Source organism: Sciurus carolinensis, chromosome 2, assembly GCF_902686445.1.
Source record: "Sciurus carolinensis chromosome 2, mSciCar1.2, whole genome shotgun sequence".
NCBI classification, from domain to species: domain Eukaryota; kingdom Metazoa; phylum Chordata; class Mammalia; order Rodentia; family Sciuridae; genus Sciurus; species Sciurus carolinensis.
The window spans coordinates 83,391,968-83,419,259 of record NC_062214.1 but is presented as its reverse complement, the minus strand read 5'-3'; the positions used below and the strand labels follow the sequence as shown (position 1 = coordinate 83,419,259).

The 27,292-nt window shown below is 37.8% G+C and overlaps 1 protein-coding gene across 1 annotated transcript in view; it reads left to right on the top strand.

The window, feature by feature from the left end:
• The first annotated feature begins 1,468 nt into the window (after positions 1–1,468).
• Positions 1,469–27,292, top strand: part of Arih1 (ariadne RBR E3 ubiquitin protein ligase 1) — a 109,425-nt gene continuing 83,601 nt past the window's right edge. Inside the window, exon 1 of the mRNA XM_047541161.1 lies at positions 1,469–2,168. Coding sequence (XP_047397117.1) covers positions 1,800–2,168 — 369 coding nt within the window. The 5' untranslated portion in view covers positions 1,469–1,799. The remainder of the gene's footprint in view (positions 2,169–27,292) is intronic.

Sequence of the window (27,292 nt, the reverse complement as noted above, 5' to 3'; positions counted from 1 at the left end):
TGAATCAAAAAGGACCAAGAAAGCCTAGCACTGAGGTTAAAAGCTTTAATTGGTATATCCTGATATTAAGACATCTGATTATTTAATGGGAAAATTAGTACAGGCATATTTGTATTAATTTTTTACTTTTCAAAATCAATTTCCAAAGTGAATCTATATATTAAATAGTAAGATTTATGAGTAAGTTAGAGATTTGTATTTTAAGATTTTCAGTCTGGCCAATCCTTCAAATTATCTGAAGAGGGAGCTGCCTTCTGTTTTTTTCTTCATTCAGAACACTGTTTTGGCTCTCTTGATCTGTTTACAAAGATTTATGTTCACTCCTAATTTGCCCAACATTTTTCCATTTACCATCTTTGTAGTTTAAGTTCCACACTATCAACTACTTTACACCTTGTGTTTTTGTTTCGGTGTTGTCTTAGGTTAGACCATCTTACCTTACCTTCTCTGTTGAACTTCTGGTCATCCATAACCATCAACACGGACCTCACAACACACTTCCAGACAGAGTCAAGCAGTATCTCTGCAACTACATTTGATCTTGCAGATATTTCTCTTATTGCCTCTATTGTGGTGTAATACAATGCATTTTATACATTACGCTGTGTATAATAAAAATTATGCATCACAAAGCCTTTTTACGATTGCTGTTTCAGGGTACCCAGCAGCTAAAACAGGGCAAGTATGTGGTCTTGGTCAAGTCCTATCTTTTAGTGGTGGTGCTGGGTAGCAAACCCAGGGCCTCGTGCCTGCTAGGCAAGAGTTTTACCAGTTACACCACCAGCCTTCCTTTCTCCTTCTGAGCTTCAGGTTCCTCAGGTATAAAATGGGAAAACGAGAGACAATCTATGTAAGTCCCTCCCTCTGACAGTACATAATTGAGTAGTCATGGTTGTTTACATTGTTTAGGGTCCTCCAGAGGTGCTGGTCCAGATGAGTTCAGTAAACGCATCTTTACAATGACGTCACCATAGGAGAGCTGAAAACCAATGCATGTCTGTACAAGTGGACAGCATCACGCTAACTACCAAAAGTGAGGTTCACCTGCCACACAGTTTAGAGGTTCCGCATATAACAGACTTCCACTTTGCTTGGGCAACAGCAGTTTTAATTCAGCAGCTGAGGGCTTCCCAGAATCACCCTAGGGTGGGCGGTAAGTTCCTTTACCGCGGCGAAGGAAAGTTGGATCCCTATGGCCTGCGGCAAAAGCCACCGCTTGGGCTGTCCGAGGGCCTCTGCTTCTCTGTCATCGAGAGGCCGCAGCCTTTCCATTTCAAAAGTTCTACAGGTCTCCGCCAGGCGCACAGAACTGGCGCAGACGGAACTACGAAGACGGTTCGCGCGTCACGGCGATCCCAGGCCCTCGGAAGCCGGGCCGTGGGGTCTCCCCGCACACCACGCAGGGGCAGCGGGGCGGAGCGCAGTGACGCAGAGAGCAGTGACGCGACGACGCAGCGCGACGCGGTGACGCACGCCCCTTTGTTGGCTCAGTAGCGGTAGCAGCGGCCGTGGAGGTGGCGCTGGGGACTGTTTTCTCTCGGAGGCCGGAGCGGAGCCGTGTCTGACTGAGGCGGGCAGCAAGCGGCCCCCTCGCTCCCTCCCTCCCTCCTCCGCGCCCTCCCCGCCGCCACCAGCCGCCAACCGCCAACCGCCGCGCCCGGGGAGGAGCCGCGGCCCGCGGGGCCAGAGCCAGGCCTGCGTCCGGACATCAGCCGGAGCCGGAGCGAGAGCCGGGGCCTCGGCGTCCCCGCCCTCTCCCCGCCTCGGCCAGCGTCCGCCGGGCCTCCGCGCGCCGCGCCATGGACTCGGACGAGGGCTACAACTACGAGTTCGACGAGGACGAGGAGTGCAGCGAGGAGGACAGCGGCGCCGAGGAGGAGGAGGACGAGGACGATGACGAGCCGGACGATGATAACCTGGATCTGGGCGAGGTGGAGCTGGTGGAGCCCGGGCTGGGCGTCGGCGGGGAGCGGGATGGACTGCTGTGCGGGGAAACGGGCGGCGGCGGCGGCAGCGCTCTGGGGCCCGGTGGTGGCGGCGGCGGCGGCGGTGGCGGCGGCGGACCAGGACACGAGCAGGAGGAGGATTACCGCTACGAGGTGCTCACGGCCGAGCAGATTCTACAACACATGGTGGAATGTATCCGGGAGGTCAACGAGGTCATCCAGGTGAGGGGGGCCGCCGCGCTGTCTTGGTCGGGCTGAAAGGGGGAGCGGATTCTGGCGGCTTGCGCGGCCCCGAGGGGCAGGCCTGAGCCTGGTGCGCAGCCCAGCCCGATGCCTTCTGGCCCTGTCTTCTCCACTGCCTCTGCTGGGGACCGAGGGTGTCGAAAGCAGACTTTCGCCAGTTAGCCGGGTGTAGGGAGTTGCACTGGGGGCGGTGCTTCCCGGGACCTGCTAAGGCCGAGGCCTACAGACGCTAAAGCCTTGTCTTGCGGATAATTCCTGTTAGTCCCAGGGCCCGCTGTCCTTCCTCTGGCCGGAGGATCGCCTACAGGGGCCAGGTGGGTGGGTAGGGAAGAGTCTGGAAGAATTGGGCCCCTACGAGGGTTATCCTGGTCTTCTATCTCTTGAACACTTCTGGAAGGGATTAGGATAGGCCTGTGAAGGAGCTTGGCGTACGGTTGCCCCAAGTGGGCACCAGTTAATAAAGAAATGGATCTCCTTGGCAGTCTTAAGTGCCTACTTAAAGGTGGGGGAAGGGAACTACTTCTCGGAAGAGGTGCTGATGGGCCTTCTTTTTGGTAGTGAGACTTCTGCTTACATCTTTTTTTTTTTTTAATGTCTGTGCTGTTGGTTTGGGACTTAACAGCTACTTTTCCCAGACCTAGTGTGTAACTTGCTTGAAGCTGTCGGAATAGTTACTGCAGATTGCCTACTCGTCCTTGCAGCTACATCAAAAACAAAACGCAGTGTTGTCTAATTGGACAAGACTCTGTTGTGATTAAGAAAGCAGACGCTTCACGCTTTGAACTCCTTTTTCCGACAATTTCTATTTTGTGCTAAGGTGTGTTTAGTTGAAGTTAATACCTACTTTTCATTTAACCTAGTTGTCAGATTTTGCATTTTTGAGCTGTAGGAAATACATTTCCACTTGGGAAAAAAGTTGAGGGGTTCAGGGATATGACTGAAAAATAAAAAATGAAGTCTTGATTCAGTGCAGCTTTTAGAAAATATTAGTTACATGGAGGGAAACTGTACACAGAAAATGGCAAGTTTTTGCTTTCTTGCAGGTTACTCATTACTTTTTTCTTAAAGTGATTAAGTGAACGTTCATGGACAGATCATCAGTATGTTGTCTACTTGTTGACTTTCCATTAACAGATTTTTTATAGTGCCTGTTCATAGGTTTTAAAAATGGAATCATCTATTTAGGCAATATTTTAATATCTTGGTTTTTTAAAGTATTTTTTTTTAGTTGTCAGTGAACCTTTATTTATATGTGGTGCTAAAAATTCAACCCAGTGCCTCACACATGGGCAAGTGCTCTACCACTGAGCTGAAACCCTAACTGGAAGACCATGTTTTGGATAACTCAAAAATCTCATACCTAGTGCTGATACTAAACAGTGGAAATCTCAAACTTTAATATAGATAATGAGGTCTAAGAAGGATATGAAAGGGTTGTAGAAGTAAGATAAGTTTTCCTGCTATTTTTCTGATCCTAAAATTATGACAGTTGAGTATTTAGGCCACTAAATTAAGAAATTTTCTTTCTTTTTTGGTACTGGGGTTTGAACTCTGTCTTGGCTGCTTCACCACGAGCTACGTCCCCAGTCCTTTTTATTTTTATTTTGAGACAGGGTCTTGCTAGTTGCCCAGGCTGGCCTTGAGCTTGTTATCTTCTTGCCTCAGTCTCTTGAGTCACTGGGCTTACAGGAGTGTGCCACCTCCACTTTATTTTCTTTTTTTAATGGGACCTTATTAAAGGATTTGCAGTAAAATTCTCTATAAATCTATAACTATATGAAATCTGATGTTTTCAAGCTTATCACCTAGCTTACTGGCATTTTAATTAGCATTTCAATAACTCAGGGACATTTGATATTTAATTTTTTGATATTTATTTTTTAGTGTCTTTTTCCCTATAGTTAAAATCTCATTCAACTTTCTCAGCTCTTATATATGTTTTGGTTACTGAGACCAAAAACAAGTTCTTTATGTCATATCTGGAACAGAAATGTAGCTGAGTCTGATATTATTCTTTCTTAGTTTGGATGACAGAGAATAAATGCTGATGAAATTAATCAGAAATTAATCATACTTACAAAAAAATAGGGATTTTTTTTAGGTGTCCTACTTTTACCTTGTTTCATTGCTTGAAAACTTTTTTTCTAGTCTACTTCATTGTAAAGATGTTCTTAAGTAGAATTCCTGAACATATAGTATCCCTCGTTGAAAGTTCATATTTAGAAATATCACTAAAATCAAAGGGTAGTAGTGTCTCCTAGACTACCTTCATATGGTATACTTACTTGTTCTAAACTAGGCTTTGGTTATGTTGCAGTTATTTATGTTAATAGATTTAAACTTTAAAAAAATCATACAGGTAATGCACATTTTAAGAAAAAACTGATTAGTCAAGAAAAAAAAATTAAAAAGCAGAACTATAGCCTGCCACCCAGAGAACCCAAATTATGAACTGAAGTTATCTTTCCAGACCTTTGAATAACTATACACATTTTTTAAAACAGTGGAATCACAAAGTACGGACTGTTTATTTTCAGTGGAAAAAAAGAGTAGGTTGCAAAATCAGAAGGAATCTCTGAGCAACTTTCTCCTGTCAATAAGTAACTGTTTTTCAAAAGTTTAGTGTTTACAGATTACTAATTTATATAATCAGTCTGCTATTGGTCTTTTTATTTTCTAGTTTCTGGCTTTTATAAACCTCATTGAGAATATACTCATAGGTCACTTTCTGAATGTTTTGTTACTTTTTTGGGATAAGCGAAATTGCAGTCAAAGAATTTATTCATTTTTTAGACTTTGATACATATTACCAGGTTACTTTCAAAATGGTCATTTTAAAAACGTTTTATTTTTTTAAACTGCCAAGGTTGAACTTTCAGCGTGTTTATTGGACTAATTTCTTTTGTAAATTGTCCTTTGCTTTTTTTGCTCATTTTATCCTTTTTTCAATATTTATCCCTTATTGGTTTATAAGACTTATTTGTATTCAAAGAGCTTTTGAAAATCAGCTTTTTTAAAAAATGAATATTGACTTAATATGTCAACAGGTAGGCCTCAGCATGCTAAACACAGGCTCTACCACTGAGTTATACCAATAACAATAAAGTTAAACATAAAGCTAAAAAAACATTAAATTCTACTTGGTTCACACTAAGGAGCTTACTGTTAACTTCAAAAATTAAATTCCCTGCTCCCTAATATTACTTTTCATTATGAAATATATGTTATTAGTGAATTTTCAAGTACATTTGCAGGAGAAAAAGTTTGAAATGTGAAAAGATTACCAAGTTAATTTACTCTTCCCTCAGGAATTCATTTACTTTTTCTGAGAGTAGTTCTGGGCCAACAACCATTTTTTGCCCCTATCTGCTTGTTAGTTCTGTCTCTTCGTTTTGGTTTTTGTTTCTTTTTTGTCCTGTTGTGGATTAAACCCAGAACCTCAAGGGTGCTAACATGCATTCTATCACTGAACTATACTCTAACCCTTATTTATTTATTTATTTATTTTAATTTTGCAGTAGGAGGGATTAAACCCAAGGGTGCTCTATTACCTGAGCTACATCCCCAGCTTGCTCCCCACTCCCCCTTTTTCTTTCCCTAGACAAGGTCTCATTAAGTCGCCCTGCCTGGCCTGGAAATTCTTCCTGCTTCTGCATTTTCCCTACTAGCAGAGATTATAGGCATTTGCTGCTGTGCTATGCTAGTTCTGGTCTTTTAAAGTCAGCACTGTTTCTCTTTTCAAAACTCTTGGTTTTCTGACTTTCTGTAACTCCCTGATTGGTTTTTAGAATTTGGCCTTGTTTTATTTAAATCCTTTTTGGCAACCTATCTTTCCTTTTGAGCTTAAAAAAAAAAAAAAAAAAAAAAATCAGCTGGGCGTTGTGGCACACGCCTGTAATCTCAGCTGTTTGGGAGGCTGAGGCAGGAGGATTGTGAGTTCCAAACCAGCCTCAGCAACATTGAGGCATTAAGTAACTCAGTGAGACCTTGTGTCTAAAATACAAAATAGGGCCGAGGAAGTGGCTCAGTGATTGAGTAGCCCCTGAGTTCAATCCCCAGTACCAAATTGGTATAGTGTACCAGTATACCCCAGTACCAATATTGGTATAGTGTTAACCTATACCAATGACAGAGAAGTGCTTAAAGATCTCAATTTGATTTACTAGATTATTTAACTGGTATTGCTAATATTAAAAACTGATTTTCTGGGGCTGGAAGTATAGCTTAGAGTGCTCATCTAGCCTATAGGAGGCCCTGGGTTCTATCCTTAGAACAACCCCCCCCCAAAAAAAAAAAAAAAGAGAGAGCTAATTAATTTATTAAACTCGCCATATACATGTCTGCAGTTGGGAATGTTTAAACTTGCCATTTTGTATTTCCACAACAATGTTCAGAAAAATTAGTCGTGCCTTATCCAGGCCCTGTGTTAAATAGATGTGGTTCTTGCCTAAGGAGAGCATATAGTAATGGGGAACGTAGAGGTCCTTGAACTCTTATTTCCAGAGATTCTTCTTCATTAGCTAGGTCTGAGGTGGAACCTCAGCATCTATGTATTTTAGCTACTTCTGTGATACTTCTGAACCCCTAGAATAGTGATAGTTTCTTTACTATCATGATTTTGACCCAGGGAGAGTGAGTAGAGAAGAGCACTAGCCCTTAGGAGTACCATATTAGATGGTGGACTGATAAAGAGGGACCTGAGACTATTGGATATGAGAGGTCAGAGTGGAACTATAAAGAGAAGTGAGTATGAGTTTTACTTTTGCAAGGTTATGCCAAGTAGCCTATTTTAGATTTTTATTTTCTGGTACTGAGCTCAAACCTAGGGCCTTGCACATGCCACATCCCCAGCCTATTTTAAAGAATAGAAATATCAGCCGGGTGTGGTGGTGCATGCCTGTAATCCCAGCAGTTTGGGAGGCTTGAGGCAGGAGGATCAAAAGTTCAAAATCAACCTCAGCAATTTAGGGAGCCCTGAGTGATTTAGCAAGACCACCTCTCAAAATAAAAAAGGTCCAGGATGTGCCTCAGTCACTAAGCCCCTCTGGGTTCAGTCCCTGATACCACACACACACAAAAGTCAGAGAAATATCTAGAATAGAAATATCTAACCCTGACTGAGAAAGTTTTGTTGGCTGTTTAATTGTATTTCACCTATTTAAAGTGAGCATACCAGCATAAACAAAAGGAGGAAGTGTATTCTGTAGTACTGGCCTGAAGTCATTTCTGGCCTTGGGTTTTCCTCTAACTTGTAAGTTAACATCTCGGAACCTTCAGTGTTTGTTTTATCCTAGGAGGTGAAATCAAGAAAGTTGAACTACTAGATTAGTCTTTTAACATTGTTTTAAAAACCTGTTAATTAGAGATATTCATTGTACATAAAGAACTGAATTCAGTATGCATATTGATTAACTTAAAATTAATTAACTTAATTGGGAGAGGAGGAGGTAGGAGGGTGTGTGTTTTAAAGCTATTGAATTTTTATCTTTTCCCAGCTGATCTTCTTGAGCATTGAGTCTAATTTTAAGACTCATTTAATTGCTTATGGCAGTGTTCCTGTGAATTAGACTCTGGGTGGTGGGATTCAGCTATCTGGTTTAACAAACCGTCCAGGTGTTGGTGATGCAAGCTAAAGTTTGAGAACCATTGATGTAGTTGAAATTTAATGTCAGATTTTCTCCACATTATGTCTAATGCTAAAGTAAGTTAATGACAGAAGGTAAGTTGTTTAAGAAACTAAAAAAGGAAAATTTCCAGAACTTGGACAACACTTTAGGGTAATCATAGAGTTGGAAAGAATTTGTCATTATTGTTGTTATTCTTCAGATAAAGCGGCTTTTTTCTTTTTCTTTTCTTTTTTAAGACAAGGTCTCACTATGTTACCCAGGCTGGCTTTAAACTCCTAGACTCAAGCAATTCTCCTGTCTCAGCTTCCTGAGTAGTTGTGATTATGGATGTGCGCCAGGGCATTGGGTATAAGGCGGCCCTTACTCAATATCAAACATGCAAAGAGAGCAGACTTGCTAATCCGACATTGTAGATTGGAGCACTTGACTTTCCTTCCACTCTTCATTCCCTGTTTTTGTTTTTTTAAATACAGGAATTGAATTTCTTTATTAATATACTGGAAGTGGAATAGGTCTCAAACACTTAAAATGTACTACTCAGTAAAGGTACTCAATATATGAAGCAGACTTATTCTCATGGAGATTTAAAACACTCAAAGCTATTTGGTCAGTAAGCAGTTTAATGAAGTGCTAAGTGGATAGCAATGGGTGTTCATGGAAAAGAGATGCATGCTGTCTGGAAGATGGCCAGGATTTGGATGAATAGAAAAGAGGATAGGAAACTATTCTAAGATATTGCATGAGGTGAGAATGAGAAAGCTGTCTGGAAAATGATGAGATCAGCTAAAGTAGAACAGTATGTAAATGGTGGAGAATTATGTAGAATCTGGGATATTTGATACTATGAAGAAAGACAGGCAAAAGTTTGTTCACAATGTAGTACTATGTGTAGTGGTTATTTTTCACTCTTATCTGTCCCAAAACTTAGTGGCTTAAAAACAGCATACATTTATTATCTCTCAGTTTTCTCTAAGTTGTGATTCTGGGCAGTTAAACTGGGTGCCTGTAGCTCAGGGACTCTTTCTAGGCTGTTACCAAAGTGTCAGGTGGGTTGAATTCTTAAGACTTGAGGGGGGGTGGATCTCCTTCCAAGCTCATTTATGTGACTATTGGCAGGCCTCAAATTTCATTGGCTGGTTGTTGGCCAGGGAATTGCCTTGTGGGCCTCCCCGTAATGTGGTTCAAAATGTAGTAGCTTGTGGGAATCTGAGAAAAGGCCCCAAAGGTAGAACCACAGCTTTTTAAGTAACTCAACATCAGAAGTGACATCCCATTATTTTGCTCTGTTCTGTTTGTTTTAAGTGAATAATTAAATCTAGTCCACACTCAAGAAGAGGGATTACACAAAGTTGTGAGACTAGGAGGCAGAGCTTTATGGGGGCCATCTTAGACTACACACTACTTCATACACTTACCCATCCATCCATCCGTCAGTCAAGAGATGAAGGACACTATTGTGAAATGCTGATATATCTAGCCTATCAATTTGTGTATCAGTGTGAAAGCATCATAGTTTGGATATCTTATTATTTTTTGTGGTACTGGAGATTTAACCTGGGGTACTTTACCATTGAGCTATATCCCAGCCCTTTTTACTTTTTATTTTGAGATATTGTCTTAAGTTGCTGAGGCTGATCTCAAACTTGTAATTCTTCTGGTTCAGGCTTCCTAGTTGCTTGAATTACAGGTGTGTATGACCCTCCCTGACCAGAATTTTTTAAATTTTAGATTGACCATAAACATTATACCAATAAATGATATACATTTATAATTACCTTTCAGTGATTAAGGCTAAAATAATAGTGTGTGCTTAGAATTGGCAGGAATGTGAGATTCTTCAGTCCACTGATTTTTTTTTTTCTTTTTAACCCTAGCTACACCCAGCACCACAAACACACCCTAATTACATAATGAAATCCCCTGAGAATGTGTTCATTGTGCTTTTTAGATAATTGTAAATTTACATGCAGTTGCAAGAAATAATGCAGATGTCCTCTATACCCTTTATTGATTTTTCTATAATGGCAGTATCTTAAAAATAATGCCTTAATAAAAACATCTTGCACTTTATCACAACCAGGATGTTGGCATTGATGCAATCTTCTCATCTTAGTCAGAGTTTACTTCTGGATTTTTTAAAGTTCAGGAACCCAGACTCCACCCAAAACCAGTAGAAGGGTCTCTGGGGATTTGGACCAGGCATTAGCATTAAACAGAAATCTTCCCTGGATTATTTTAATGTGTAACAAGGGTTGAGATCCCCTGCTCTTGTCTAATGTTTCTAAGAATTCTTTCTGTTATTCTCTTTGCTTAACTACAAATAAATGATGAACTGTTTTGTGATGTAGCTCATTCCACTAGGTGATGCTTGATTTTTTTTTTTTTTAAAAGAGGAAGTAAACTATTTCCATGTTAGCTTTCGCTCTGTTGTTCCTAGGGTGGACCCCTGGATAAAGTTTATTTATTTACTTTTTATATAATGGTGTAATTGTCATTTGGAAACCTGAAGAAAATACTTCCTTAAGTTAATCAACTTCTCTTCCTTCCCTCTTTCTTCATTTCCTTTTTTTAAAATATTTTTTTAAGTTGTAGATGGACACAATATCGTTTTATTCTTTTTTTTTTTTTTTTTTTTTTTGTGGTGCTGGGGATTTGAACCCAGGGCCTTGGGCTTATAAGGCAAGCACTCTACCAACTGAGCTATATCCCCAGCCCCCTTTTTATTCTTTAATTAAAAAAAAAATTTTAGTTGTCAATGGACCATTATTTTATTTATTTATATGTGGTGCTGAGAATTGAACCCAGTGCCTCATGCATGCTAGGCAAGCACTGTACCACTGAGCTACAGCCCCAGCTGCCCCCAGTATGCCTCGCACATTCGAGGCAAGCGCTCTACCTTTTTTGGGGTAGCTCTGGGAATCAAACCCAGGGCATTGTGCTTGCTGTGCTAAGCAAGTACTTTACCACTGAGCTGCATCCCCAGCCCTTAATTCATATTTTTAGTTTGTTTTGTTTTAAAAATGGCGTCTCACTGTGTTGCCCAGGCTGGTCTGCTTCTGAACTCAAGCAAACATTTTTTAAGTATTTTATTGGTACCTATTTGTTATACAACAGTGGACTTCATTGTGTCATAGTCATATATGCATATAACATTTTGGTCATTTTGCTCTCTCATTTCCCTCCCTTCACTAATGTTTCCTTTCTGCATTCATGCTGTCTTCATATTTTTCCCCCCAGAGTCTACATACGAGAGAAAAAAATGCGATACTTATTTTTCTGTGTCTGGCTTATTTTACTTAATGTGATGATCTAGTTGCATCCATTTTTCTGTATGTGACATGATTTAATTCTTTATTGGTGAACAACACTCCATTATGTATATATATCACATTTTCTGTATCCATCTGTTTGTTGATGGGCACCTAGGCTGTTTTCATAACTTGACTGTTGAGAAGTGTGCCTCTATAAACATGAGTATGCAGGTGTCTATCTCTATAGTATGTTCACTTTAATTCTTTCAGGTACATACAGAGGAGTGGTATACATCTGACTATATTTTGAATAATGTCTCATGTGGTGTGTCTTGTTGCATAGTAGAGGCCCAATTTGTGTTGGAGTTAAATTGATAGGTAGTATCCATTGATGGTATCTGAGAAAGCATCTTACAATGTTCTTGTTGAGCTATCATCTAATTCTGGCAAATCAACTTTTTAGAGATTTTTTTTTCTTCTTCCCGTTTTTAAATAAATAATTCTTATTTTAAGGTCAAAAGGTTATGAGGATTTTAAATGAGAAACACTAAGTATTGTTCTGGGAGTTTTCCCATCTAATTTTTTTTTTCTCCATGTAAACATTGTTCAGTGGCATTTTTTTTTTTTAATTTTTCTCCTGTGTTCCATTTAAAAGAAGTGTCAGAAGTGACCTGACACTTATTAATACATTTTGGCAAAAAGTACAGCAGAAGATGAAGTATTAGGTAACATTTCCCTATTACTGGCTCTTTTATTTAGACTGTTATGAATAGCTATATTTTATACACTCAGGCTCACTTTCTTATTCCTTTGAAATACTTCTAATTCAGATACTGCTGACTCCAATTACTTGGTAATATGCCCTTTTAATCACAGTGTTATAGTTTTTAGGGATTATGTGTAAACTACAGATACAAGTGTTTTTTACATTTCTTTTTAAAAAATAGTCTCCTTGCTTCTTTATTATTACTATTTTAGAAACCTTGGTATTGCATTTAAGGAAAGAGAATGAATTGCCAGAGGAACATGAATTCTCCTACAGAGCTCAGATAAAAGAAATTCAGTTTTTGTTTCCTCCACCCTTCTCTGTAAATCCTCTACCCCACTTCCTTGGGTTTTCTGACTTGAGAGCACAGGATTGAGAGAGGGGATTGGGGTTGTTTTCCTGTAAAAGCAAGCATCCATCAGGGCATGGTGGCACATGCCTATAATCCCAGCAGCTCTTGAGGCCAAAGCAGGAGGATCACAAATTTGAGGCTAGCCTCAGCAATTTAGTGAAGCCCTCAGCAACTTAGACCCTGTCTGAAAATAAAAAAGGCTGGGAATGTGGCTCAGTGTACCCATGGGTTCAATCTTGCCCCCCCCCAATAAAAAGCATCCAACATAAAAGCCCCAAATATACTGTACAACATGAAAGAAGAGACCTGTAGGACTCTTAAAATATCACAAGAATATTAAAAAGATGCAGATTTAGTTAGTGTAGATTAAACAAGAATGGCAAGGACTTCCCTTTCCAAACAACACTGCTCAGTAAAAATTGAGAACTGATACGTAAATCACTATAAAAGTTTCCAGTCTTCAGATGTTAATTTATTCATTTGTCACAGTTTTTTGAAAATTTTATTGTTTCCACTTGATACTGTGAAAGAAGAAAAATATGTATATGAATCCACATTGAGGGAAATACCTTTTCACACCTCTCCCACCTGGTGGGCTCAGCTATCTTTTTCTTCAGCCATAGCTTCCAGACCAGCCTAGATGGAAGTTACTTTGGGTGTAAATGCTTTAACTTTCACCCCAATTACTCAATGCAACAGTGGTTTCTGAGATTCCAGAATCTGAGCCACTTCCCAGACGAGTATTTTCTACATTTTAAACAAATATTTATAACAAAAGCCTCTAATGTGGCCACTCATCTTAGAATTTTTAACATTTTGGACAGATGTTTCTATTCTAGAGGTAGTTTCTTTTTTCCTTTGATCAACTTTCCTATTATGGATTTGTGCAATTTGAGAGTCATCCTTGATTGTTTTCCTGCATTTTCCACATCCACTTAGCCTTGATCATATTACTTCTTAAATTTGTTTCATATTGTTGCCATCCTTTTTATTTATACTAATCCTAGTCTAGTGCCTCTTTTAATTTTACCTCCTCTTTTTAGGTTTCCTGTCCATCTGTTATCCTGTGTCCAAACACAAGTATAATAGTTATTCTCCTGCTAAATGGACTTATTGAAAGTCTGTTCTAGTCTCCTTAATTTGGCATTCATGGTGTTGGTGGTGGCAGCATTGGTGGCTGCTGCACTGCTGCTTTTTTTTTTTTTCCAAATACGTGCATTCATGGCTCTTAACATCTTGATGTCAGATTTTTTTTTTTCTCCTAGTCTCATCTGCTACTGTCGCTCATTACCCCCAATTGTACTGGTTATAATTCCTTAATATATAACATAAATTTATGTTTTCCTACTTTTGTACATGCTAGTCCTTTTTGTGATACCCTTTTTCTTTTTAACTAATGTATTCATTTTCAAAATCCTTTCATGGGGGCTGGGGTTGTAGCTCAGGGGTAGAGTGCCTAGCATGTGTGAGACACTGGGTTCGATTCTCAGCACCACATATTAAAAAATAAAGGCTCATCAACAATTTAAAAAAATCCCTTCATATATTACCTCATCTCTTTCCAGACTCCTCCGCCTTTCCAGTGCATCATCATTTGTGTTTGCACAGCACTTTATTTGGATATTTGGTGTAACCCACAAGAACTTGTAACATAGCCATCCTTATACCTAAGTCTATCTAGTTAGCTAGATATGGCGGTTTCGAGGGTGAGAGCTGAAACTTTTGGTCTTTGTGTTGGTAGCTTATAGCATATTAACAGTCTTTGACATTAGAATCTAAGTAAATATGAACGTATGTTCTTGCTTAGTAAATGCTACTGACTCAGTTTTCTTAATTTTTAAGCCAAAAGAGAGCCAGATGAAATTTTCTCCTGGTATTTATAAATTATGATTTCTAGATAATGCTAAAGTCATAGTGTAAGAAGTTGAAAGAAAATGTTTAAGTTCCAGGAGTATGGGCTATTTAGTGCCCCTGAATATTTTGTAGCCCTTTTATTTATTTATTTTTGGTGGTACTGGAAATTGAACCCAGGGCCTCACACATGCTAGTGGGCCTCACATCACTGAGCTACATTCCCAATCTTACAGTAGCCCTTTTAGATTGACATTTTATTATTTGTGTGTACTTTCTTGACACATCATGTGAACCAAAACAGTGATGTTAATATTGAGTAACTTTAAAACAGTAGTTTTCAAAGAATGATCCATAAAGAGCATATTTGATTTATATGAATGGACACAGTGATGTTAACATTTGAGTCACTTTGAAGCAGTAGTTTTCAAAGGATGATCCATAAAGAGCAGAACTATTTGATAATGGCTGGACATTGTGGTACATGCCTATACTCCCAACTACTTGGAAGGGTGAGGCAGGAAGATCTCAAGTTATGGCTGGGCAATTCAGGCAGTCCCTGTCTCAAAATAAAAAAAAAAAAAAATAGAAAAGTTAGAGCACTCCTGGTATCAGTCCCTTATATCACCCCAAAAGCAAGCAAACAAAAACCCAAGTGTTTAAGACATTATTTGCCTTTTTAAATATGCCGACATTTGTAGTGATGTTGCACAAGCAACGAGTGGGTAAAACCCTTGGCACCGTGGCACAAATTAAATCACTAGTCTCCTACTATACTAATTGTTGTATTCTTCACTGGTGTGTGCTTATAGTGAAAAAAAAAAAAAAACAACAAGTTTTGGGTTGGGGTTGTAGCTCAGTGGTAGAGTGCTTGCCTGGCATGTGTGAGGTTCTGGTTTTCATCCTCAGCACCACATAAAAATAATAAAGGTATTGTGTCCATTTACAACTAAAAATATTTTTTTTAAAGTTTTAAAAAATACTGGTTTCACTTTCAATTCTAAATGAGGCAGTAAAAATTTTTAGTTTTATTATATCTCTTATATATACCTCTTCTCAGTAGCCTGTTTGACAGAATGGGACATATACATAAAGAACACTTCTGCATACTGAAGTATACTGATTTTCTCAAAGAGAAAAATGTGTACATTTTTGACTTGGAAGCTGAACATTGATGGGACACTATTTTTATTTGAAAAAAGGACAAACTGTTACTTAGATGTGTGGCAAATATATGGTGTTTCTTCACTTGAAGTATTTCAAGGCAAACAGCTACCACTTTTGTTGCCAATGTGAAAATTAGAGATTTGGAAAACTTTATTTGCTGTTGTGAAAACTAATTGCTTCCTAGTACTGAAAAACTTTTCTGATGAAATACTATAAAATAAAGTATAGTAACATTTGGAAGATCTGCATAATGTAATAAACCAATATTTTTAAAGATGGTTGGGAATGGGATGGAATGCTTACTTTTTTCAAGGACCTAACAGATACTATTTGACATATTCCATTTAATTTATTTGTATTCTGACTTTCTACACTAAGATGAAAACTCAGTGAGAATAGGAATTTCATTTTATTTTTTTTACCAGCACGTAGAACAGTACCTGGTGTACACAGTGGGAGCTTAGTAAACTTTTTGTTGTAAATATTTTTATTTCACACCACCCCCCATGCTGGAGTTTGAATGTAGAACCTCACATGTTAGGCATGCTGTTTACTACTGAGCTACATTCCCAGCCCTACTTAATATTTTTTAAAAGATTCTTTTCAGTGCTTTAAAGATTCCATTATCTTCTGGTTTCCAAGGTTTCTCTTAGGAGGAAAGTAAAGGGGTCCTTTTGTTTTGTTGTTGTTGTTTGTTTTCTGTTGCTGCTATTTTAAATCTGGATGGTTTTGAATTTTTTTTTTAATGTTGTCTTTGAAACTCTGATTTTAAAACCGGTTAATGTGCCAGGTGAGATGGATTATGTATAATAAAAAATAAAAAGGTTGGGGGATGCAACTCAAGGATAAAGTGCCTTGGGTTTAATACCCAGTATCAAAACAACAACAAACGAACAACTCTCCTGCCAACACGTCCAGTGGACTTTTTCTTTATGTTTTTTTCTTGGTTTTTCAGATTCTTTTGACTCTGGGGGGGTAATGCCTTTTTATCAAATTTTGGAAATTCTTAGTTCTGTCTCATTTATCTTCTTTCCTTCTGAGATTCAGTTATACATGTATTACAGTGTTTTAAAAATTATTATATGTATATGTCCAGTGCTCTTTTGAATTATTTTCCATCCTGTTTTCTGTGTTTCAGTTTGAATAATTTCTGTTGAATTTACTTTGTAGGTTTCTAAATCTCTCTTCTGTCTAATCTGCTATTTTTTAAAAAATGTTTTTTTAGTTGTTGATGGACATTTATTTTATTTATATGTGGTGCTGAGAATCAAACCCAGTGCTTCACACATGCTAGGTAAGTGCTCTGCAGCTGAGCTACTACCCCAGTCCTAATCTGCTATTTTTATTTTATTTATTTTATTTTTTTGTTACTGGGGATTGAACTCAGGGGTGTTCTACCACTGAGCTATGTCTCCAATTCTTTTTATTTTTTATTTTGAGATAGGGTCTTGATAAATTGCTCAGGCAGGTCTTGAATTTGTGATCCTTCTGCCTCAACCTTCTGAGTTTCCTGGATTACAGCTATGCACCTCAGCAACTGGCCTAATCTGTTGTTAAACACACCTTAATTAGTGTTTAATTTCAGAGACTATTAATTTCTGGAATTTGCTTGATTCATTTTTTATAGATTATCATTTTCTAGTGATATGTTTTCATATATTTTTAAATTTTCTCCATTATCTCTAGGTTATGAATTGTTAGTTTGGTCAGCAAACTATAGTGTCTGAATCATCTTAAAGTCTCTTCAGACTACCTTTTTTGCTCTTCCTAGGATTTGGTCATATATTGCTGTCATTTGACAGACTTGATTGTGTGCCCTATATTGTGTTTAAAACAGTTTAGAGATTCTAGGTGATGGATTCTTCCAAAAAAATGTTCTTTCTTCCTTCTGAGTGGTAGAGTAGTAAGCAAAAACTTAATCCAGTATGGTTGAGTTTTTACCCTGCTCAATCTCTCTCTGGTCTGCTTTTAGAATTTCTAATGTAGAACTTGCTGTGTTCTCAGCAGTCTGTTCTCTTCTCTTCTCATCTTTGTCTTCTATAGATGACTGAAAGTATTACTCTGTGTTACTTAAGGTTTTCAGTCATTGGCCCTGTGCAATCCAGGTTTAGCAAATACTGAGGGAAAGATGAACCATTCTTTGAGATACAAGTTAAAAAAGAACTTTTGGTTACTCTATGTATTAGTTTCCTGTTGTGGCTCTAAAAAGTTACTGTGAATGTATTATTTTAAGAGTTTTGAAAGTCAACTGGACAGGGTGATGCACACCTATAATCCCAGTGTCTCCATAGGCTGAAGCAGGAGAATTGTGAGTTCAAAGCCAGCCTCAGCAATTTATCCAGGCCCTATCTCTAAATAAAATAAAAAATGGATTAGGGATGTGGCTCAGTGGTTAAGAGCCCTTAGGTTCAATCCCTGGTACTCCCTCCCAACAACCCTCTCCCCCCGCCCCCGCCAAAAAAAAAAAAAAAAAAGAAAAAAAAAAAAAAAGAAAAAGTTCTGAATGTCAGATATCTGAAATGGATCCCACTAGGCTAAAATGAAGGTGCCGACTGTACTCCTTCTGGAGGTCCTTGGAAAGAATCAGTTTCCTTGCCTTTTCCTTGCCACCTACTTTCCTTGGGATTTGACTTCTTCCTCCATCTTCAGTGCCAGCAGCATAACATCTTTAAATTCTTCTGACTCTAACCTCCATTTTTGTCTCCATCTTCCACTTCAATGTGAATAATTAAAGTGACCTGGATAATATAGGATAATCTCCTTATTTCACAGCTGATAGCCAACCTTAATTCTGTCTGTAATATTGATTTCCCCTTGGCACATGTAACATAACATATACAGTTTCTAGGTACTAGGATGTGAACATTTTGGGAGGATAAACAATATTCTGCTTATCGCAATGTCTACTAGCAGTGTGCTTTGGTGTGGGATACTGTCAGTTTGCTCTCTCCCAATAGTACTGGCAAGTGCCTCAAGAGTAAATGCTGCTGCACATGTAAGATCACAAATTTCTTCAGTTCTTGTTATCTCAGCAGTGCTCTGTTCCTTCTGAGACATGACTTTTGAACATTGTCTGACTTTTCTCATGCTACAGTTTGTCTTGAATTTGGCACTCTTGGATTTTATTGTCCCTGAAACCACCATTTAATCTTTTCTAGCGCTATGTTCTGTCAGATCTATACTTAACCTTTACATCTGTATGCCTCCTTCAGTACATGTGCTTGATAGTAGGTGTAAAAGACCACTACAGAATATTCCTTTTTTCCTTAGAGCTTTTAGTCTAGAAGGGAGACTGACCTGTAAATAAATGCTTGATTAAAAGACATAATTCAGTACTTACTTTGCCTACCTTTATCCATGTATATAGCCTGGTTATTTCCGGTTTCTGAATGCATCCTGGCCTAGTCCTAAAATGAGAATCTTAGTATGTTGCCATTACCCAGAAATTTCACACCTTATCAGTTTGTCTTTTAAAATGTTATTTATTTAATTTGGTGCTGGGAATCGAACTCAGTGCTTTGCACATGCTAAATGTGTACTCCACCACTAGCTGTACCCCTAGTCCTTTAGATGTTATTTTTACAAGATGTCAGCCCTGGTGTGGTTCATTTTGTTGAATATTGACCCTCTTTGCAGCTGGGTTAAGGAACATCTTGCCCTCCAAAGTGGTCAGTTAGTTTCAAGGAAAAATGGAAAACACAGACCTTTGTGAATAAGGAATCTTGTTAGAAGATATTAGCAGTTATTAGAAGGTTCTCTTTAGAAAAAAAAAAAAGATAGAAAAATGGAACCTTTGCAATTTGTGAGTATATTGTAGTCATCACAGATTTTTTTTTCAGGGAATATGGGAATGTTTCCTTTTCTTGCACAGGTTAGTTATGACAGGGTAAAAAATGTTCATATTTTGTAAATCTAGCCTGAAGAAATACATGAAAATCATTATCATTCTTGGTAAAACGGGTGTGGTGCAATGGTGGTAGGGTCAGTGCTGAATAGGAGACAGTGAAGAGGAACCTACTTAGCAGAGCCTGTTCTTGAGCCTTGAAGTCCGAATAAATAAAGGATGTAGGTTAGAATAAAAGATTGTTTAGTGCAACAGATCAGGCTTTTCATAATTTCACCTTATCTGCCATTTCTTAACTGTCATCCTGGTATGGCAAAATAATGATAATTCTTACAAAAATTTTTTTGTCTCTGTAAGGCTTTTTCCTTTGCTTTAAATGTTTTCTCTTCAAATACATTTATATTTCAATACCTATCTTAAAGGTTTCTTCCTGGAATCCTTCCCTGTGAGTAGGTCTCAGAATTTTGTACAGACTTTTGTAAAAAAATCTCTTCTTTATTATTAATCTTTCACTCTGGATAGACTGAAATCCCTGAGGATAAGACCAATTTACTAGTTTTGGTATTCTCATTGATCAGCACATTTCCTGGAACAGCTGATAAATGTTGATTAAATAGTCAAATATGAATGAATTGACTTTCTTCCTTTCTGCTCTACTGGGGCTCAAACTCAGGGACTCATACATGGTAGGCAGGTGCTTTATCACTGAACTATATCTTGAACCCTGAATTGATAAAAATAAGTCTTTGTATAACTTCTAATTTTTTCTTATGTGAATTGTTCACATTTCTCCAAGTTTTCATAAATGGGATTTCTTAAATGGGTAGTGTATATCATTACATAAAAACAAATGTATAGACTGGGTATGGTGGCACTTGCCTGTATCCCTAGCAGCTTGGGAGGCTGAAGCAGGAGGATCAAGAGTTCAAAGACAATCTCAGCAAAAGCAGGGCACTAAGTAACTCAGCGAGATCCTGTCTCTAAATAAAATACAAAATAGGGGTGAGAATATGGCTCAGTGGTTGAGTGTCGCTAAGTAGTTCAGTTCCCACCCTAACCCCCAACAAAAGAAACAAACAAATGTATGAATGTTACTGTCTTGTGTATAGGGTGTTTTCTGTGTGCCTCTCCAGAGCTTCCTTACCTTTTTCCATCCTGCTCTGTGCCTCTAGCACACTGACCTGAATAGTGTGAGTTCACTGCTTGTGACTTTGACTTATGACTTCACTACTATGACATATGAATCCAAATAAATAATAAACAAGAGTGGAATAGGGTCAGAGTTCTACTGCACATCATATTTTAGACTTTTATATCTTAAATGTTACCCTTCTCAAAATTTTAATTCAGAATTTCTATAATAACATTTACTATTTTCTAGTCCAGTGCAAACATTTAAAAGCACAGAGTTTAATATAAAATATTTTCAGTGTTTGAAGTTATGGAATGTATATTTTGTAAAATTTATTCATGCAATTACAAACTTAGATCAGTGGCCCACAGAGCCCAGCATTTGTATTCTCTCTCTCTCTTTCTTTTTTTTGGGTGGTAGGTACTGGGGGGTTGAACTCAGGGGCACTGAACCACTGAGCTATATTTCCAGCCCTTTTTTGCATTTTATTTAGAAACAGGGTCTTACTGAGTTGCTTAGCGCCTCACTGTTGCTGAGACTGACTTTGAACTCGAAATCCTCCTGCCTCAACCTGTGGAGTCACTGGGTTTACAGGTGTTCACCACCACGCCCACCTGTATTCTTTTTCTGATGGAAGTACCCTAAACTTTTGAAAGAATAGCATTGTGAAATTGTTATGGATGCATTAGACAACACATGATTTTTTGTGGTGCTGGGGAATCAAACCTAGAGCCTCGCATGTTAAACAAGGGTCTTAATCACTGAGCTATACTCCCCTCAAGTGCTTGTTTTAAAGGGGAGAAGAGCTGATTCTGCTTATTTTGCTCAATGATGAGAACACAGTTCTTAAGTGAAGTTCTCAGATGAGTTTATTTACTGATACCATTGAACCTCAAATGTAAGAAAATATGTCTACTGTTTAACCTACTGTATCACCTCAGCACTTATGAAGGGGAAAATTTATGGAGTGAGCTTCAGATAAGTTGTCATTTAATCAGGGAAATAGTCCTTAGAAAAGAAAGGACAGGCGTGGTGGGGCATGCCTGTAATTCTAGCAAATTGACAGGCTAGGAGGATTGAAGAGTTCGAGACCAGCCTTGGCAACTGAGTGTGAGACCCTGTCTAAAAATAAAAGGAGCCAGGGATGTAGCTAGTGATAGAGTACCCTGAGTTCAATTCCCAGTACTGCACTAAGAAGATAAAGTATATACATAATTTTACTTACTGGTTTGTTGTTATTTTTGCACAGTAATGGGAATTGGACCCAGGGGCTCATCACACATGCCAAGTGCTCTACTACTGAGCTATATCCTCAACCCTTTTAAAAATTCTGTTTTGAAACAGGGTCTTGCTAAGTTACTCAGGCTGGACTCCAATTTACTATCCACATGCCTCAGACTCTTGAATAGCCGAGATTACAGACATGTGCCACCATGAATGGCCTGTTGGTTACTGAATTTTTAAATGTAATAATTCTATTTCACTGACAGTAAAATTTTTGTCTGCTTTTTAAATTATTTTTATCACATATTTCATTAGCATAGTTATAACTGGGTCCTTGGGATATATGACAGTGTCTGAAGCTCAATTTTAATGTATACTACCCAACTAAAGCCAAAGTGGTGAGAATGGAACTTGAACAATCAGAAAAATATTCTAGTCACCCTTAGAAATAAAAGTATAACATTTAAGCAATAGCCAAAGATTTACGGATGACAGTAAACTTGCTTAATGTTACTGGGTTCATATCAGAGTCAACACAATTTTTGATTTACATATTCAGAATAACAAGGAATTTTAGTGGTTATCCAGACTATTTATTAAGCACTACCTTTCTGTTAATGATTCCTGAGCTTATCTTTTTTTTTTTTTTTTAATATTTTAGTTGTAGATGGACACAATATCTTTATTTATTTATGTGGTGCTGAAAATTGAACCCAGTATCTTACATGTGCTGGGCAAGCACTCTACCCCTGAGCCACAACCACAGCACTCCGATTTTATTTTTAAACCTCCACAGTGACTAAACCTCCGTGCTCTTCTAGACATGAGCACATTTCATATTTAAACAACTCTGACTTAGAGTTTTTCCAAGTACTAATATCTATCTACCTGTACTTTTTAACTTGGTTCTAACCGTTCCTTATGGTAGCCTTTTATTTATTTATTTTATTTATTTTATTTTTGGGGACTGGTGATTGAACTCAGGGACATTCGACCACTGAGCCACATCCCCAGCCCTATTTTATATTTTTATTTATTGCTTGCCCTTGCTGAGACTGGCTTCGAACTCACAATTCTCCTGTACTCAGCCTCCTGAGATACTGGGATTACAGGCGGGTGCCACTGTGCATTGGTACCTTTCTGTAATTTTAAAGACATATTGGAGACTGCCAATACATTAACCTATATCCAGCTAACTTTTTTTTGTGTGTGTGTGTGTGTGCAGAATCCAGAATAAAGCTTCTGCTTTACTAAGGGATTGTTGATTAGGAAGATTATTCTGCCTTGGTATTTTGGAATCTGACCTCTGCATGTCTGCTTCAGGCATAGTTACACAGAATGTTAGTCACACATATGCACCTTGTTCAGTTAAATGCCAGCCTAAACAAAGGCATATTTGTTTTTTTTTTATGCCCTTATTGCTGATATTGATGGTTTTTGCAGTTAAGAAGTGAACAAGTCAGTTTTCAACTTCCCAATCACATTTTCCCCTACCCCCGCCCTACTGGGGATTTGAACCTAGGGTTGCTCTATCACTGAGTTATATCCCTAGCCCCTTTAATTTTGAGACAGGTCTCCCTAAGTTGTCCAGACTGGCCTTGAACTTGCGATCTTTTTACCTCAGCCTCCTGAGTTGCTGGTATTATAGGTGTGCATCACCTGCCAGACAAGTCATTCTTGATATTACTGTATTAAAAATTTTAAGTTTTGAACTGTGTACTTCTCTGACTTTGCCTTTATAAAAATAAAAGCAGTTGTTAAAACAGTGTTGTCTAAGAAGCAATAATATGCTTTCTACTATCTTAAGATTCTATTATTTTAAGGTTCTGCGTTGCTTAAATGAAGAGTATTGAAACCAGTGTAAACTTTGTGAATCAGGCTTTTTTTTGTTTTGTGTAACAAAAACAGAGAAGTAAGTTGAATGCTGTGACCAGTGTGACTGAACTCTTCTTCATAATCTCTGATTTAAATAAAACAAAAGTTATCTTAGTGTGATAAGATAAACCTTGATAAACTTCTTTCAAGATTTAATTTTTAATATATTTATTCATTTTTTTAATGTGGTGCTGAGGATCGAACCCAGTACCTCACATGTGCAAGGCAAATACTCTACCACTGAGCCCCAGCCTCAACTGCAAGATTTAATTTATTACTGTACCATGTGTATTTTATTGACTGATAATCTAGGAAACATAAAAAAAAATTAAAATATCTATCTTTAAATCTCTCTCCCTCAGAGACAATCAGTATGATTTGTTGTTATTATTTTGGTGCTGGGTATTGAACCTAGCCTAGGGCCTTATGCATGTTAAGCATGTGCTCTCCTACTGAGCTACTCTTCTAACCAAGTAGTATTATTAATATCATAATTTGTTTTTTTTAAATGTGGTTCTAGGGCTTGAACCCAGTGCTCTCTTCCACTGAGCTATATCCCTGGCCCTTTTTATTTTGATACAAGATCCCTCAGAGTTGTCTGGGCTGACTCTTGACTATGTGATCCTTCTGCATCACCGTCCCAAGTACCTGGAATTTACAGATGTGCACCCAGCCAAATTCTTAAATGCCAAACCACCATCCTTCCCAAACCTGATTTTTTTGTTTTTCATTCTTGTAAGATCCTAAATATCGTGTTACTGTTACTTTCTGAGGTGAATGGGTCCCTAAAACAACCCTTCAGTTTAATTTATGAATAGTATCTAAATTGTTTGACTTTTACTAACTTATTTACTTGAAAATACAGATATAGATGACTAAGGCATGTATAAGTAAATTATAATAAAGTAATGCTTAATGGTAGAAGTTTAAGGTCAGAAGGAATATTTAATGCTAATATTTTTTTAAAGGATTGACAAATCCTGGTAGAGTTGGAAACTGGGTTTTGAAAAATGAATAGCTACTTTACTAAGTAGAGTAAGGTGGAGGAGGAGGAATAGAATGTAGAAAAGGCAGAAGTGGTTAGTGGTCTTGTGTGTTGAATGTTAGTAAGGAATGAATATTGTTTAGAGCATGGGAAATAGAATGATAGGAGCAGGCAATCCATGATCACTTTTTGAAAGGCTTTAGGGTTGTGCTGTTGAGATAAACCCTAGACGAATTCAAGGGTTATGTGAAATAACTGTATAATTTTAAATTAGTATGGAATCACTGTTGAGAAAGAATAGTCTGCGGGCTTTATAGGGAATAAATAAGAGAAGGTGAAACTAGAAAACCAGGAGAGTGGGACTAGGGTTATAGCTCAAGGATAGTGCGCTTGCCTAGCACATGTGAGGCATTGGGTTCAATCCTCATCACCACATACAAATAAATAAATAAAATAAAGACATTGTGTCCATCTACCACTTTAAAAAAATACTAAAAGAAAACCAGGAGAGTCGTGAGAAGTCTGTTAGAATAATCAAGCCAAGAAATAAGTGGTGAGGTTAGCAAGGCTGAAATGGAGAGTTGAAGGAAGTCATTCATAATATTAGGAGGTAAATCAGTGAGAAATGATGAATTAGTTTATCCGGAGACAAAAATAGTTTAGTGGTTTAAGTCTTTGACATCATATAGACCTAAATTCATATCTAGTTTTGTCTTTGTCAGCCTGTATGACTTTGTATCAACCTCTTTTTGAAACAAATTATTTCCTTATCAGTAAAATGAGTATTATTGGTTTAGTTAAAGCTTCAAGCAGCTTCATGTAGCGAATTTGCTGAATTAATAGTTGGTCTCTTCATTCTCTCATTAAACCAGACTTATTTGATATCTATGGCAAGCACTCAGTTTGTTGGCTTTCCTACATAAGTAAGTGGCAAAATTAACTATAGTATTATATCAATTATATAAAATGTCCAGAATAGGTAAATTCATGGAGACAGAAAATAGATTGGTTGTCAGAGGCTGGGTGGGAGGGGAATGGGGAGGGACAACTCATAAACACACTTAAAAAAATTTTTTTTTTGAGACAGGGTTTTGCTCAGTTGGTGAGGCTGGTGTTGTGCTGCAGAGTTTCTTTTCAGGATGATGAAATATTCTAAAATTAATGGTTGACACAATTGTGTCACAACACTGTGACTGTCAAAACCACTGAACCACTTTATGAATTATATCTCGATATAGCTGTGAATTTAAATTTCTTCAGTTGTCCAGTGCACTTTGTGTGTGTGTGTGTGTGTGTTGGGGATTGAACCTGGGGCTTCAGGCAAGCATTCTACCACTGAGACGCATCCCTAACTCCAATAATGATTTAAAAAATTTTTTTTTTTTAGATGTTGATGGACCCCTATTTTATTCATTTATTTATATGCAGTGCTGAGAACCCAGTGCCTCACACATGCTAGGCACGCACTTTACCACTGAGCTACAACCCCAGCCCTTCAATAATGTCTTTTAATAACTTTTCTTCTTTTACTCAAGGATCACGCATTTCATTTTTGGTTATCGTGTTACTTCTGCTGACCACGTTTTTGATGGGTTATGATTATAAGAATATATAAATGGTTAGATTTCCTGGAAATAGAAGGGGGAACAGTCTTCCTTTTAAAAACATGTAACATAGATCTAGTTTATTTTAGACTCATGCAAAATAAAATATTTGATTAAATTTAAATCGATTTTTAGCATGGGAACAAACGGTGAGGATGAGTGAAACAGGCATTTGGGAGTAATATCTGAGTGAAAATTTCTCTATCAAACTACAGTACTTACACTATTTTAAGATAGCATTTTGAGATAATAAGGTTAAAAAAAACTCTAGAAGCTTCTTGAAGGGTGTTTACTCGTTTGAAGTTACAGAAGACTACATAGCTTTTAAAATAACTTGATAGTTTTCTCTATAAATGTTTTAGTATAGCATGGTCATTGGCATCAGTGGCATTGTTGTGTACTGTTTTTAGCCTCTAAAGTTACCTCGTTGTGGTGTTAGCAATCTTTTGTATAGTAAGGTAAGAAAATGTAAAATGCTGAAAGTTTTATTTATTGATTCCAAGTATTGCCTTATTACACAGTAGTATTAAAGTAGAAATTTTCTGCATGTAACAATTACTTAAATGTGTTGTAGAAAGTCTTCTGAAGATGTGATAGTTTGTTGTGTATGGAAGAGCAATCACAAGTTGAAGAAACTCTATGGCATAGTTACAAAAGTGCCTGCTATATCTGTTTAATGTCAATGTTATTAAAAGTACTGAGAATTTATTTTGCCTATTACAGAGCTACTGTTCTATTGCACTTTTAAGAAGGAAATAATATGTAATCAAGAATAGATTATTTGGGTATGTCTGTGGGAGGGTTGCAGACATCAAGTTCAGGAATTTTATTATAGAATATATGTAGATATATTCTCTTCTGGTTTCCCCCACCCCTTTATATACCTTGATTTTAATTTTTATCAAGTCTGTCTCTCTGGCCTTTGCCGCTGTGGCCCATTGATCTGTCCATCTGTCTGTTACAGTGCATATTGAGTACTTCCAGAAGTATGAATTCAGTGATGCAAAGGACAGGCGGGCTGCAGCAGCAAAGGTAGGACAGAATCATTCCAAAGACAAGTCATTAAAAGGACCATTAAGCACGCAGACTTGCACCATACATATGTTGGCAGCAAGTACCTTGTTATTTAAAGGCACACCATTTATTCTGTAAACCTTAATGGGAAAGCCTGTTCTGACATGACAAATTTAACAAATTTGTAAAGTGCACAGTTTTATTTATTTTGGAATGCTGGAGATCAAAACCAGGGCCTTATGTGTGCATACTAAGGAAGAACTGTAGCGCTGAGCCATACCCCTACCCTTATTATTTTTTTAAAACAGACGCCAACTTGGCATTTAAGCAACAAAGTAAAATTGGCCTTTGCTACTATCATTGTTTAAAGCACCAAATAATAAAAGAGATAATCATATCATGGATATTAAT